This window comes from Ziziphus jujuba, chromosome 2 (assembly GCF_031755915.1).
Source record: "Ziziphus jujuba cultivar Dongzao chromosome 2, ASM3175591v1".
NCBI lineage: Eukaryota > Viridiplantae > Streptophyta > Magnoliopsida > Rosales > Rhamnaceae > Ziziphus > Ziziphus jujuba.
This window is the reverse complement of record NC_083380.1, coordinates 4,291,733-4,305,098: the sequence shown is the minus strand read 5'-3', so window position 1 is coordinate 4,305,098 and position 13,366 is coordinate 4,291,733. Positions and strand designations below refer to the sequence as shown.

The 13,366-nt window shown below is 41.3% G+C and overlaps 2 protein-coding genes across 2 annotated transcripts; both read right to left on the bottom strand.

The window, feature by feature from the left end:
- Nucleotides 1-7,840: 7,840 nt before the first annotated feature.
- On the bottom strand, nt 7,841-9,905 carry LOC132800664 (putative disease resistance protein At3g14460). The gene is made up of 3 exons (XM_060814874.1): nt 9,155-9,905; nt 8,859-9,052; nt 7,841-8,326 (listed from the first exon to the last, which is right to left on the bottom strand). The coding sequence occupies exons 1-3, from the start codon at nt 9,903-9,905 to the stop codon at nt 7,841-7,843; spliced, it is 1,431 nt and encodes a 476-aa protein (XP_060670857.1).
- Nucleotides 9,572-11,648, bottom strand: LOC132800464 (putative disease resistance RPP13-like protein 1). Its single transcript, XM_060814171.1, has one exon. It carries the CDS (start codon nt 11,394-11,396, stop codon nt 9,957-9,959), a length of 1,440 nt encoding a protein of 479 aa, XP_060670154.1. The 5' UTR covers nt 11,397-11,648; the 3' UTR covers nt 9,572-9,956.
- Nucleotides 11,649-13,366: the final 1,718 nt, after the last annotated feature.

Genomic DNA, 13,366 nt, shown 5'->3' with positions numbered 1-13,366 from the left:
CAGAATCAAAGGGGGGTAGCGTACGCATCACGGCAATTGAAGCAGCACGAACAGAATTACCCTACGCATGACTTAGAATTGGTGGCGGTAGTCTTGCTTTAAAGAAGTGGAGACACTACTTGTATGGGGCCACATGCCAAATTTATACCGACCACAAAAGCCTCAAGTACATTTTCACTAAGAAGGAGTTAAATATGAGGCAAAGGAGATGGATGGAGTTATTGAAGGATTATGACTGTGTGATTGATTATCACCCAAGCAAGGCGAATGTAGTGGCAGATGCTTTGAGTAGGAAGGCTATCGCATCTCTTGCTCACATCCAAGCCATTCAACTACCTCTCATGGTGGAGTTGAAGAAGATGGGGGTGTTAATGCATATGCATCCTTCAGGAGTTCTTATGGCTAGTTTTCAGGTGCGACCGGTGTTGGTGGATCGTATACTGGAGACTCAAATGGAAGATCCTAAATTGAGAACGATTAAGAGCAAGGTACAAGAAGGTCTTGATCCAGAGTTTTCCATAAGGAGGGATGGAGCCCTCGTGTATAAAGGATGACTTTGCGTTCTTGATAACCCAGAACTCAAGAAGGAGATCTTAGAAGAGGCGCATAGCTCGATGTATACGATGCATCCTGGAAGTACCAAAATGTACCGAATGCTTGTTAAGTATTATTGGTGGATTGGCATGAAGAGAGAAATGGCAGATTTTGTATCAAAGTGTTTGATTTGTCAACAGGTGAAGGCAGAAAGACAGAAGCTTTCAGGACTACTCCAATCCTTACCTATTCTTGTGTGGAAGTGGGAAGAACTCAACATGGGCTTCGTATTCAAACTTCCTCCCACACCTAGAAGGTACGACGGCATTTGGGTAATCATCGATCGTCTTACCAAGTCTGCGCACTTTCTACCTGTAAGAGAGTGCTTCTCACCCGAGAAATTGGCCCAATTGTTCGCGCAACGTATTGTAAGTCTTCATGGAGTACCGCTAGCCATCGTATCCGATCGAGATCCGCGTTTTACTTCACGACTATGGCGGAAGTTGGCTGATGCACTAGGAGCAAGACTTAACTACAGCACCGCTTTTCACCCGCAATCTGATGGATAAGCGGAGCGCACAATTCAGACATTAGAAGACATGCTAAGGTCTTGTATTATGTAATTTTGCGCTAGCTGGGATGAACAATTTCCATTGATAGAATTTGTCTACAACAGTTATCAGGCGAGTATTGGGATGTCCCTGTATGAAGCTTTATATGGGAGGCAGTGTCGGACACCTTTGTGCTAGAGTGAGGTAGGAGAAGAGAGACTCCTTGCAACGAATAATGCGGTTGGATCTGAGTATTTAAGGATGACCTTGGACAAGGTGAAGACCATTAAGGACCGATTGAAGGTTGTCCAAGATCGACAGAAGAGTTACGCCGATGTGCATAGGAAGGATTTGGAATTCGAAGTAGGAGATTGGGTATTCCTTAAGCTATCTCCATGGAAAAGAGTCGTACGTTTTGGTCGACGAGGTAAGTTGGGTCCTCGTTATATTGGACCTTATGAGATTACAGAGAGGATTGGCCCTGTGGCTTATAGGTTGGCATTACCAGAAGAGCTAGCCCGAGTGCACAACGTGTTTCATGTTTCGATGCTACGGAAGTATATTGCAGACCCCTTACACATACTCGAGAGTCCTGACATAGAATTAAGGGAAGATCTTTCGTATGTGGAGCAACCAGTGCAGATTTTGGATCATGAGGAATGGGTGCTACGTAACAAGACTATTCCTTCAGTTAAGGTTTTATGGCGGAACCATTTAGTCGAGGAAGCAACGTGGGAGCCCGAAGCGCAGATGCGTGATCAGTATCCTTATCTGTTCCAGTGACGTGCGGAATTTCGAGGATGAAATTCTTATAAGGGGGAAAGGTTGTAACACCCCGTCCCAAATCACACCGGAATTTGTGCACGTTGACCGAGGTTGATCGTTGACCGAGTGGGTCAAAAGTTGACTTTTTGTTCCAGTTGAAATTTCTAGTTGACCAGGGTACCATGGCGAAGTGCATGATGCCCCGAGTTCGTAGATTAGTAGTACGTCGAAAACGGAGCTACGGTTTGAAAGTTATGGGCAAAACAAGTCGAGGTGCAAACAGTCCAAAAGGTACCGGGAGTTGACTTTTTGTTGTTGTGTAATTTAGTTTTGACTTTTGTATGATTGTCAAGTACTCATCGATACGAGTTCGTAGACTAGGAGCATGCTTAAATTGGACATCTGGTTAAAAAGTTATGGACGTTTGAAGTTCGCGGGATACCGTAATATTTTATTATATCTGGCTTAAGTGAACAGTAACACCATGTGTCATCACCTAATTGGTCCACGTGGATGAACAGTGTCACCCATGGTGGCTTTTATTTAGCAAAAATGCCGGGGAAGAGAGAGAAGGAGAGAGGGGAGAGAGAGAGAGAGAGCGACCAGCCGCCGGAATCGTCCAATTTTCTGGCCGACCCTTGCTACACGCGCCGGCCAGACGGGAGCGCCTTCCCATTTCCGGCCGAACCCTGAAATTTCACGGCCGTCGGTCGCCGGACGCGCCCGGATCGAGACGGCGAAGTTCGGGGGTGATTTTTCCCTCCACCGCCGGCCACCGCCGTTTACCCAGTTTCCGGCCATGTTCACGCCACACGCACCAGCCACCACTCACCACCTCCTCAATACACGCAGCGATGGGTATTGATGCCCTGAGAGTGAGGTCGCCAAGCGGTCACTTTTCCGTATCGAAAGAGTTTCCAAACACGGAAGATAATCCGGTAAGCACTCCCCTTTTAGCTTCGGACAGTTTGACAATTCAAGCTTTCTAAGGTTTGAGAAAACTCCACCACCTTCTTCTCTGTTACCTTCAACTTCCACCACTGACCACTCCATCCACTCTGCCATACATGAAAATTCCAAGCTTTTTAACGACTTGAATGGTTTAGTGATCGCAGAAGAAGAAGAAGAACCATCACTATCACTGTAAAATTCATTGCCTATCTTCTCCATCATATTAAATCCAGCAATGACGACGGATTCCAAGGAAGGTAGCTGTCCCAGTGCAGGCAACCAACAACAGTTTTTACAATCAGACAGCATTACAGATTTTGTTAGAGTTAGTGACCCGAATTCTTGTTGACCCGACCCGAAAAGCTCGCGGTGCGACCCATTTGGTGAAACTAATTTTGGAGAAAAATTTGGGGCTCTGTGGTGGAAGCGAAAGTCTTGGACCTGTTCAATTTTAGGGTTTCTTCCGTACTATATATATATCTGTATTTTTTGTTCGGCCGTGATTGGGGTTTTTAGGGTATCTCGAAATTTGGCTCACCTTGTACCAATCTTTCAATACTGGATTTGCTTCTCCCTGCCCGTGGTTTTTCCCGTCAAGGGTTTCCACGTAAATTGTGTGTTTGTTCTTCGTTTTCTTTGTTTCCATTGCTACTTGTTTTTCTCCCAATTCCGTAACAAGTGGTATCAGAGCCGCGTCGATCTATTTAGGAATTTTTTTTCTTTCGATCATGGCAACAAAGTTCGACATTGAGAAATTTGAGCGCAACATGAGTTTCTCCATGTGGCAAGTCAAGATGAAGGCGATTTTGACACAGAACGGTTTACACAAGGCGTTGGTTGGCAAGGAGCAGATGCCGTCTTCGTGGGATGCCGAAAAGAAAGCCGAGGTTGATGAGCGTGCCCTATCCACCATTCAGCTATGCTTGTCCAATGAAGTTTTGAGGGAGGTCCTTGATCAGAAGACAACAAAGGACTTATGGGACAAGTTGGAATCTTTGTACATCACAAAGAATCTCACAACGAAACTGATTGCGAAGCACCGTCTATACACCCTTTCTATGGTTGAAGGTACATCTATTAAAACACACATAGATGACTTTTCTACTATTTTGTTGGATCTGGCGAACATGGACATTAAATATGATGATGAAGACCAGGCCCTAATGCTACTGCGTTCCTTACCTCCATCGTATAAAAATTTTAGGGAGACTTTGATTTACAGTAATAAAACCCTAAAATTGGAGGACGTGAAAGCTTCTTTATATTCTAAGGAGTTGTTTGATAAGGAGTTGACCAGCAGTTCGGATAACAATAATTTTGGGAGTTCCGGAGGAGAGGGTTTGATTGTTAGAGGTAGAACATCATCTAGAGATCAAAATAACAATGGTGGTAGTCGGCCAAGATCAAAGTCAAGGTTCAGAAACCTTATTTGTCACTACTGTAAGAAAAAGGGGCACATCAAAACTGAATGTCGTAAGCTTCAGAATAAAAATAATGAAAAGAGTAAGGAACATGCCGAAGCCAGTGTCGCACATGAGGAAATTGAAGATGGAGATGTTTATTCAGTGACTGAGGATAGTTCGGGCAAGCAGGGATGGATTTTGGATTCAGCGTGTTCGTTTCACATCTGTCTCCAAAAGGACTGGTTCTCTTCTTATGTTCCGGTGGATAAAGGTGTTGTGCTGATGGGAGATGATCATCCTTGCTGTGTCATCGGCATTAGAACTGTAAGGGTGAAGATGCATGATGGAATTATCAGAACACTATCTTAGGTACGTCACGTTCCAGATATGTCTAAAAATTTAATTTCTTTATCTGCTTTGGACAAGTCTGGTTGTTCTTTTTCTGGTGGAGGTGGAGTTTTGAGGGTTCTGAAGGGTTCTTTGGTGGTGATGAAAGCTAGCCTGGTTGGTACATTATACAGGCTACAGGGTTCTGTGGTAATGGGGTCGGCTGCTGTTTCAGTGTCCATGTCAGATTCGGATGTTACTCGTTTGTGGCATATGAGATTGGGCCATATGAGTGAGAAAGGTTTGGCGATGTTGAGCAAACGGAGTTTGCTTGGTGATCGGAGTATCTCAAAGTTGGAGTTTTGTGAACATTGTGTGTTTGGGAAGCAGAAGAGAGTTAGCTTCAGTACTGGAATTCACAAAACCAAAGGTACTCTAGACTACATTCATTCAGATCTTTGGGGACCCGCACGTACTGCTTCTAAGGGTGGTGGCAGATATATGTTGACCTTCATTGATGATTTCTCCAGGAAGGTCTGGGTATATTTTTTGAAGCACAAGAATGACGTATTTGCTATCTTCAAGCAATGGAAAGCTTTAGTAGAGAAGCAGACGGAAAGAAGGGTGAAGCGCCTTCGTACAGATAATGGATTGGAGTTCTGTGATGGTGTTTTCAATGAGTTTTGTAGAAACGAAGGGATTGTTAGACATCTCACAGTTAGAGGAACTCCGCAGCAAAATGGTGTGGCTGAGCGGATGAATAGAACTCTTATGGAGAAAGTCCGATGCATGCTGTCGAATTCTGGGTTAGCACAGGAATTTTGGGCAGAAGCAGCTGCTACAGCTTGCTACTTGGTGAATCGTTCTCCATCGGCAGCAATCGATTGTAAGACTCCTAAAGAGGTATGGTCTGGAAAACCTGCTAATTATTTAGATTTGAAGGTGTTTGGATGCCCTGCCTATGTTCATGTTAATGATGGTAAGCTTGAGCCTAGATCGAAGAAGGGCATATTTCTTGGTTACCCGCAGGGTGTAAAAGGATACAGAGTTTGGCTTCTTGATCCAAAGTCATCTAAGGTTGTGATTAGCAGGGATGTTGTGTTTGATGAGATGGCAATGCTGCATCCGAAAAAGGAGCTCGTTGTTTCAGACAGTATACCAAAGCAGGTGGAGTTTAGGGTGGAGGAAGTAAGTACTTCACAGAATGGTTCAGTTTCAGGCCCATTTGAGACACCCACTCATGTGGAAGAAGAGAGAATTGAGGAGGTGCAGGAGCATTCGATTGCCAAGGATAGACCTCGCAGGGAGATCAAGAAGCCCTTTAGTTTAGCTGACTATGTCACTTTTTCTTGTGTTGCAGCACAGGAGATCGAGAGTCCCAGTGATCCTTGCAACTATTATGAAGCCATTTCATGTGAGGATTCTGCAAAGTGGTTAATTGCTATGCAGGAAGAGGTGGAGTCGCTTCATAAGAACCACACTTGGGAGTTGCCATTACCTCCAGAGGGTAAGAAGATTGTGGGATGCAAGTGGGTCTACAAAAAGAAAGAAGGCATTCCTGGTGTTGAAGATGCGAGGTACAAAGCACGTCTAGTAGCGAAGGGGTATTCACAGGTACAGGGAGTTGATTTTAATGATATATTTTCCCCTGTCATTAAACATACTTCTATTCGTGCTTTGTTAGCGCTAGTTGCTATGCATGATTTAGAGTTGGAGCAACTAGATGTGAAGACCGCTTTCTTGCATGGTGAGCTTGAGGAGACAATTTATATGCAGCAACCCGAAGGTTTCGAGGTTGAAGGAAAAGAGGATCATGTGTGTTTGTTGAAAAGGTCCTTGTATGGTTTGAAGCAATCCCCTCGTCAGTGGTACAAGCGGTTTGATGGGTTTATGGTTAGCCATGGCTATTCTAGAAGCCAATATGATAGCTGTGTGTATTTTAGGAAGTTGGAAGATGGCTCATTTATCTATTTGTTGCTTTATGTTGATGATATGCTGATAGTGGCCAAGAAGAAATCCGATATCAACAGATTGAAAGCAGAATTGAGTGGTGAATTTGAGATGAAAGATTTGGGAGCGGCAAAGAAGATTCTTGGTATGGAGATTGAGAGAGATAGATCTGCAGGTAAACTTTTCTTGACTCAAAGATCTTTTGTTGAGAAAGTTCTGGAGCGTTTTGGAATGAAGAACGCTAAACCTGTAAGTACTCCATTAGCTACTCATTTTAGATTGTCTGCTGATATGTCACCACAGTCGGATAGAGATATTGAGTATATGTCACACGTTCCTTATTCTAGTGCTGTTGGTAGTTTGATATATGCTATGGTGTGTACCCGTCCTGACATTGCACATGCTGTTAGTGTTGTGAGCCAGTATATGGCTAATCCTGGCAAACAACACTGGCAAGCTGTCAAGTGGATTATAAGGTACTTGAGAGGCACTACTAACACTTGTTTAGAGTTTGGTGGAAGTAAGGAGGGTGTAAATGGATATGTTGATGCAGATTTTGCTGGGGACCTTGATAGAAGGAGGTCCACTACTGGTTATGTATTTACTCTTGGAGATACTTCTATCAGTTGGAAGTCTGTTTTGCAAGCAACAGTTGCACTATCAACTACAGAAGCTGAATATATGGCTATAGCTGAAGCGGTGAAAGAAGCTATGTGGTTAAGGGCGTTGATAGGTGAGTTGAGCTCTGAGCAGGAGAGTACGGTCATCAATTGTGATAGTCAGAGTGCTATCTATCTCACTAAGGATCAGATGTTTCACGAGAGGACAAAACATATATATGTTCGGTATCATTTTGTACGTGATGTTATTGCTCGTGGAGATATTGTTGTTAGCAAGGTGAGTACTCATGATAATCCTGCTGACATGATGACCAAGGCACTTCCAGTAGCCAAGTTTGAGCATTGCTTGGACTTGGTTGGTATTTGTTGTTGAGCTTTGCCTTTAGGGGCTTTTGTGGAAGAGGATGACAACTTTTATCGAAGATTGGAGTTTTGTATGTTTTTCATTCCTTATATGGAATTCGTGTCAAGGTGGAGATTGTTAGAGTTAGTGACCCAAATTCTTGTTGACCCGACCCGAAAAGCTCGCAGTGCGACCCATTTGGTGAAACTAATTTTGGAGAAAAATTTGGGGCTCTGTGGTGGAAGCGGAGGTCTCGGGCCGATAGGTGATTTGGGGCTCTTTGATATCTAAGGATGTAAGAGAGGTGAGCATTCCCAGATTCCACTGCGTGATGTTGCCCCGAACGAACAGCTTCGAACAACTGAAAATTTTAAGTGATTTTAAATTGGAAGGCCATCACTCTTCCAAAAGTGACACCAGTTCATCGCATTCCCGAATTTCAATTGACTGTATATCGGAGGGCAAGCTCCCTTCCGGGAATGTCTTCATTTTTTGACAAGTCCATATTCTCAATACACGCAGCGATGGGTATTGATGCCCTGAGAGTGAGGTCGCCAGGCGGTCACTTTTCCGTATCGAAAGAGTTTCCAAACACGGAAGATAATCCGGTAAGCACTCCCCTTTTAGCTTCGGACAGTTTGACAATTCAAGCTTTCTAAGGTTTGAGAAAACTCCACCACCTTCTTCTCTGTTACCTTCAACTTCCACCACTGACCACTCCATCCACTCTGCCATACATGAAAATTCCAAGCTTTTTAACGACTTGAATGGTTTAGTGATCGCAGAAGAAGAAGAAGAACCATCACTATCACTGTAAAATTCATTGCCTATCTTCTCCATCATATTAAATCCAGCAATGACGACGGATTCCAAGGAAGGTAGCTGTCCCAGTGCAGGCAACCAACAACAGTTTTTACAATCAGACAGCATTACAGATTTTGTTAGAGTTAGTGACCCGAATTCTTGTTGACCCGACCCGAAAAGCTCGCGGTGCGACCCATTTGGTGAAACTAATTTTGGAGAAAAATTTGGGGCTCTGTGGTGGAAGCGGAGGTCTCGGACCTGTTCAATTTTAGGGTTTCTTCCGTACTATATATATATCTGTATTTTTTGTTCGGCCGTGATTGGGGTTTTTAGGGTATCTCGAAATTTGGCTCACCTTGTACCAATCTTTCAATACTGGATTTGCTTCTCCCTGCCCGTGGTTTTTCCCGTCAAGGGTTTCCACGTAAATTGTGTGTTTGTTCTTCGTTTTCTTTGTTTCCGTTGCTACTTGTTTTTCTCCCAATTCCGTAACAGATTTTATACAAAAAAATAAATGGTGTCCAACCCATGGCGGGAAGCTTGTACCTCCATAATTGCGAATATATAATTCCTCCAGATTTTTATGCGGTTGGAGTCCGTCCAAAACTACTCGTGCTAGCTGCGAATCATCACTATCACTCGTCCACTCCAAACAAAGTAGAGTAATACGCTTCTTATCCTTCAATTTGGCCCCCGAAGCATCTTCCTCATTTATTACATTCTCAAGTCCTTTGATAAGAAGATCACGTCCCTGAAGATGTTGAAGCTCACCTAACTCTTTAATATTGGATCCGCTATCCTTTCCTACGACAAACACTGGTAATGTTTGCAGATTTTTCAACTTGCACATTTAGGGTGGCATCTCTCTCAATTCTGTCCAGAACATAAGCTCATCGTGCGAAATACCGAGATGGCACAAGTTGATTAGCGTTGTGATGCTATTTGGTAAATGTTCAAGATAATAACAACTGTACAACTTCAATGTTTGCAACTCATGCAAATTGCATATTGTGTCGGGTATCTTTTCAATCAAAGAATGACTTAAGTCCAAATACCTTAAATCTTCCAAATTGCCAATTGAATCTGGCATCTTTTCAATCGGAGACCAACTTAAGTCCATATACCCAAGATGTTTCAAATTGCCAATTGAATCCGGTATCTTTCCAATCCAAGAACGATATAAGTCCAAATAAATTAGCTGTTTTAAATTGCCAATTGAATCAGGCAACCTAGTAAGGCCACAATTTCTTAGTATTAATGTCTGTAAATTGTACAAATTACAAATTGAATCAGGTATTTCCTTAATTCTAGTACCATCGAACCTCAGATGTCGCAAGAGCTTCAAATTGGCAATGGAGTTGAGCACCTTTGTCATGCAAGGACTTTCTTCCGTATTATAAAAACCTCCACATACATCAAGCACTCTTAAGTACTGCATTGATTGCAACTGTTCAAGAATATGCATCAAGTATTCATCTCTAGATAGATAAATTTTTTTCAATATCACAGTGCGCAATATCTTCTTATTACATAAATCCTCGAATTTCTTGATATAATGGAGGTCACATTGTAAACCTGACAAATGACGAGTACTCTTTCTTACAACTTTTGAGACGTTGTCATCCAACCTAAAACAAGAGTCACCGGATACAAACATAGCCAAATCATTTACAAGGTCATGCAATGTAAACTTGCCACTCTTAGTGCCCTAAAACAATGACCTTGAGAGCAGATCGTTGAAGTATTCCTTTCCAACTTCTTCTGCAGTCTTATTTCTAAGGGGCTCCAAAAGATTTTCTCCCATCCATAGTAATATTAGATCTTCTTTCTTAAATTCATAATCTTTTGGAAAAACTGAGCAGTAAGCAAAACATCTTTTAAGATGTTGAGGCAGATAATAATAGCTCAACCACAGGGATGGAAGAATGTTATGTTCCCTTTCAGATGACTCCCATATGTCATTCTTTAGAATTCTCTCCCATTCTTGTGGATTTTCTTCATTACGCAAGAGACCACCCAGGGATTTTACGGCCAATGGAAGACCTTGACACTTTCTAACAAGTTTTTTACCAATTCCTACCAAATCGGGATGTGCACATAGCTCTACATTACCAAAGGCATGCTTAACAAATAACAACCAACATTCATCTTCAGACATTGTTTTTAGCGTATAATTCATAACATTTCGCACCATATTTGCAACTTTTTCACTGCATGTTGTCACAATAATTTTACTCCCACATGCTCCAAATTCAAAAGGACTTTTCAATTTATCCCACTCAATATAATCCTCATTCCACACATCATCTAAAACAAAGAGAAATTTCTTTTCCACCAACTTCTGCTTTAAGTTTTCTTGAAGTCGATTCAAGTCTGTAATATCACATGTTTGAGATGTAATCGACTCAAAAATTATTTTTGTGATTCTAAAAACATCAAAATCATCTGAGATGCAAGCCCATGCTTTGATCTCAAAATGGTTCTTTACATAGTCATTATTGTAAATGAGCTGAGCAAGGGTGGTCTTGCCAATCCCGCCCATGCCCACTATGGGAATCACTGAAATATTATTGCCACCAACTTCATCTGATAGCAACAAATCAAGGATAGCCTTTTTGTCATCATCCCTGCCATACACAGCAGATTCTTCTACTAAAGAAGTTGATGGTGTTCTTCGTGGAGGTTTGTTTTGAACACCTACTTTGAGGCCAAGGGAATCCTTTTGTTGAAAAATAAAGTCCAATCTATCAAGGATTTCCTCTATCTTCGACTCCACATCCTGTTTGTTAAAAGCAGTAAATGGAGTTGAGATGAATTTTAGTACCTGTTGTGAGGTGTTTTCAGATTCACCTTCAATCTCATATCGCAAAGCTTCAGTATTAATCTCGTCCACCAAGTCATCTGCATCATAGATTACTTCCTTGAGCTTAGCAAGCCACTTCCTCACAGCTTGGTGTTTTATTTGCTTGTCCTCAGCATCTTTCAGCACCGACTCAGCTGACAGCAGCTTAATGTTCAACTTCTCGAGCAGCCTGTTGTTGAGTTTCTTTCTCCGGATGATGTTAAGGACATCCTTGGAATCCATCTTGTCAAACAACATCTGAAGGAAAGCAGAGAGTAAAGCTCCTCCTACTACTTCTGCAGCCATCGATTTTTTGGTATGCTAGAGATTAAGGAATTGAAAAAACGAGGGGAAAGTTCTTTTTTCTTGTAAACAATAAAGAAAGAAGAGTTTGGATGATATGCTGTGTGTGGTGCATGTAGCCCAGAGCCTTTGTCTTTATTGTGTCAATTAGATCCGATTTAACTCTCTGGCAATATTATTAACATCATATGGGAAGCTTCCTAGCTAGTTTCTTTTGTTTCTCCTTTACTAATAATTGTAGCTGATAGGCTCACTAATATTAGTTGCGATAGATAAGAAGACTAGTCTCACAGCGTATGGAAAACCTTTAACATGCGTAATTCTCTGGCAATACGTGGGAAGCTACATTGAAGGTTAGGTGACGACCAAGAAGGAAGACTTGTACAGTAAGTCCACACATTTAACATGCGTAATTCTCTGGCAATACGTGGGAAGCTACATTGAAGGTGAGGTGACGACCAAGAAGGAAGACTTGTACAGTAAGTCCACACATTTAACATGGCATTATTCCATTTTCTCTGTTAGTGTTTTAAATTTCAACTTCATTCTGTACTCCGATTTACGCGGCTATATACAAATTAATGAATTTCTTATTACGTTCTTTAAAAAATAAAAAAATAAAAAAACTATTCAAAAGCTCCAAATTAGCCACTGACACCTAAGATATGTTCTAAATTTTTAATCAGTATGCTGTTTCTATATATGCCATTGCTAGGAATGAAGAAACATGTAGTACCGTTTTGTTCCTTTGCAGCGTTTAATTATAATTATGTATTTCTATCTGAATGAATACAGAACCAATATTTGTTGCTAAAAATAAAAGTAAAAAAATAAATACAGTGCCATTATTGCATTTTACTTTTTAAAGCCTTGCGAGTTGTTGTTTTGAGGTAGACTTTTTTCAGTAACATAACAGATAATTCTTGTCTCGGTTTTGTGCATGTAAATTATAATGACCTGGTGCTCATTGACCAATTTATAGGGTTTTTAATGCATTAATTGGTCAACAAGTTAGCAGCAATGCATGCATTTTGTTGTCATTGAAAAATTTGTTGCTTACCTATGCCCCTAGTTTGTGTTTGTCTGTTTTAAATTTGTTCCTTACCCATGCCCCACCAAGATTATGCTACCTCGTGGATATAAACAATCGGAGTATTGGAGTGGATACCGAAATCGATAGCTCATCTGCATCATAGTTCAATAGAGTCACCTTCATAACCACATAAACAAGCCAGCATGCACAGCGCACTTAGAGAAACATGCATATGAGAGAACAGAAGCAGTGAGTCTATTGCTTCTCCTCAGCATCATTCAGCACTGAGTTAGCTGACAGCAACTTCATCTTCAACTTCTTGAGAAAACCATCATCGAGCTTTTTTCTCTGGATGAAGTCAAGAACATCGCCAGAAGACATCTTATCAAACAAAACCTGAAGGGAAGCAGAGAGAAAAGCTCCTCCTACTAGTTCAGCAGCCACAGTGTTATTTGGTATATACGAAATTGAGGAATTGAAAAAAAAAAAAAAAAAAAAAAAAGAGTGAAAAACCTCTCTCCGTTGCAAATAACAATCAAAGAAGAGTTTGGATGATATGTATGTTGTGTATATATAAAGCTCGGGGCATTCAGCTTTCTTGTGTTTAATGGATTTTAATTCTTGGACAATACCATTTAAGAATATGTAGGAAGCTCCCTAGCAAGTTTCTTTTGTTTGTCATTGTTAATAATTCTGGCTGGTCCCATGAATGTTAGGTGTTGACTTGAGGAAGACTTGAAAAGTGAGTCTGACCCCTTTGGTTTACATGCATTATTCCATTTCCATAAATGCCAACTTTAACTTCAACTTTATAGAAAAAGAACTTGAACTACAAATGTCGCTTCATTTTTGTAAGGATGAAAAGTTTAGTTATGATATGGTAGAAGAAAACTAATTTCCATTTTATATGTCTCGAACTCGAAAAGCAATAAATTTCTAC

Coding starts and splice junctions, on each gene's coding strand:
- LOC132800664 (XM_060814874.1), bottom strand. CDS start 9,905: ATGTTTGTATCCGGTGACTCTTGTTTTAGGTTGGATGACAACGTCTCA. Junction 9,053..9,154: donor AATCAACTTGTGCCATCTCG/GTATTTCGCACG, acceptor TGTTTGTCGTAG/GAAAGGATAGCGGATCCAAT. Junction 8,327..8,858: donor ATGATTCGCAGCTAGCACGA/GTAGTTTTGGAC, acceptor GCACTGGGACAG/CTACCTTCCTTGGAATCCGT.
- LOC132800464 (XM_060814171.1), bottom strand. CDS start 11,396: ATGGCTGCAGAAGTAGTAGGAGGAGCTTTACTCTCTGCTTTCCTTCAG.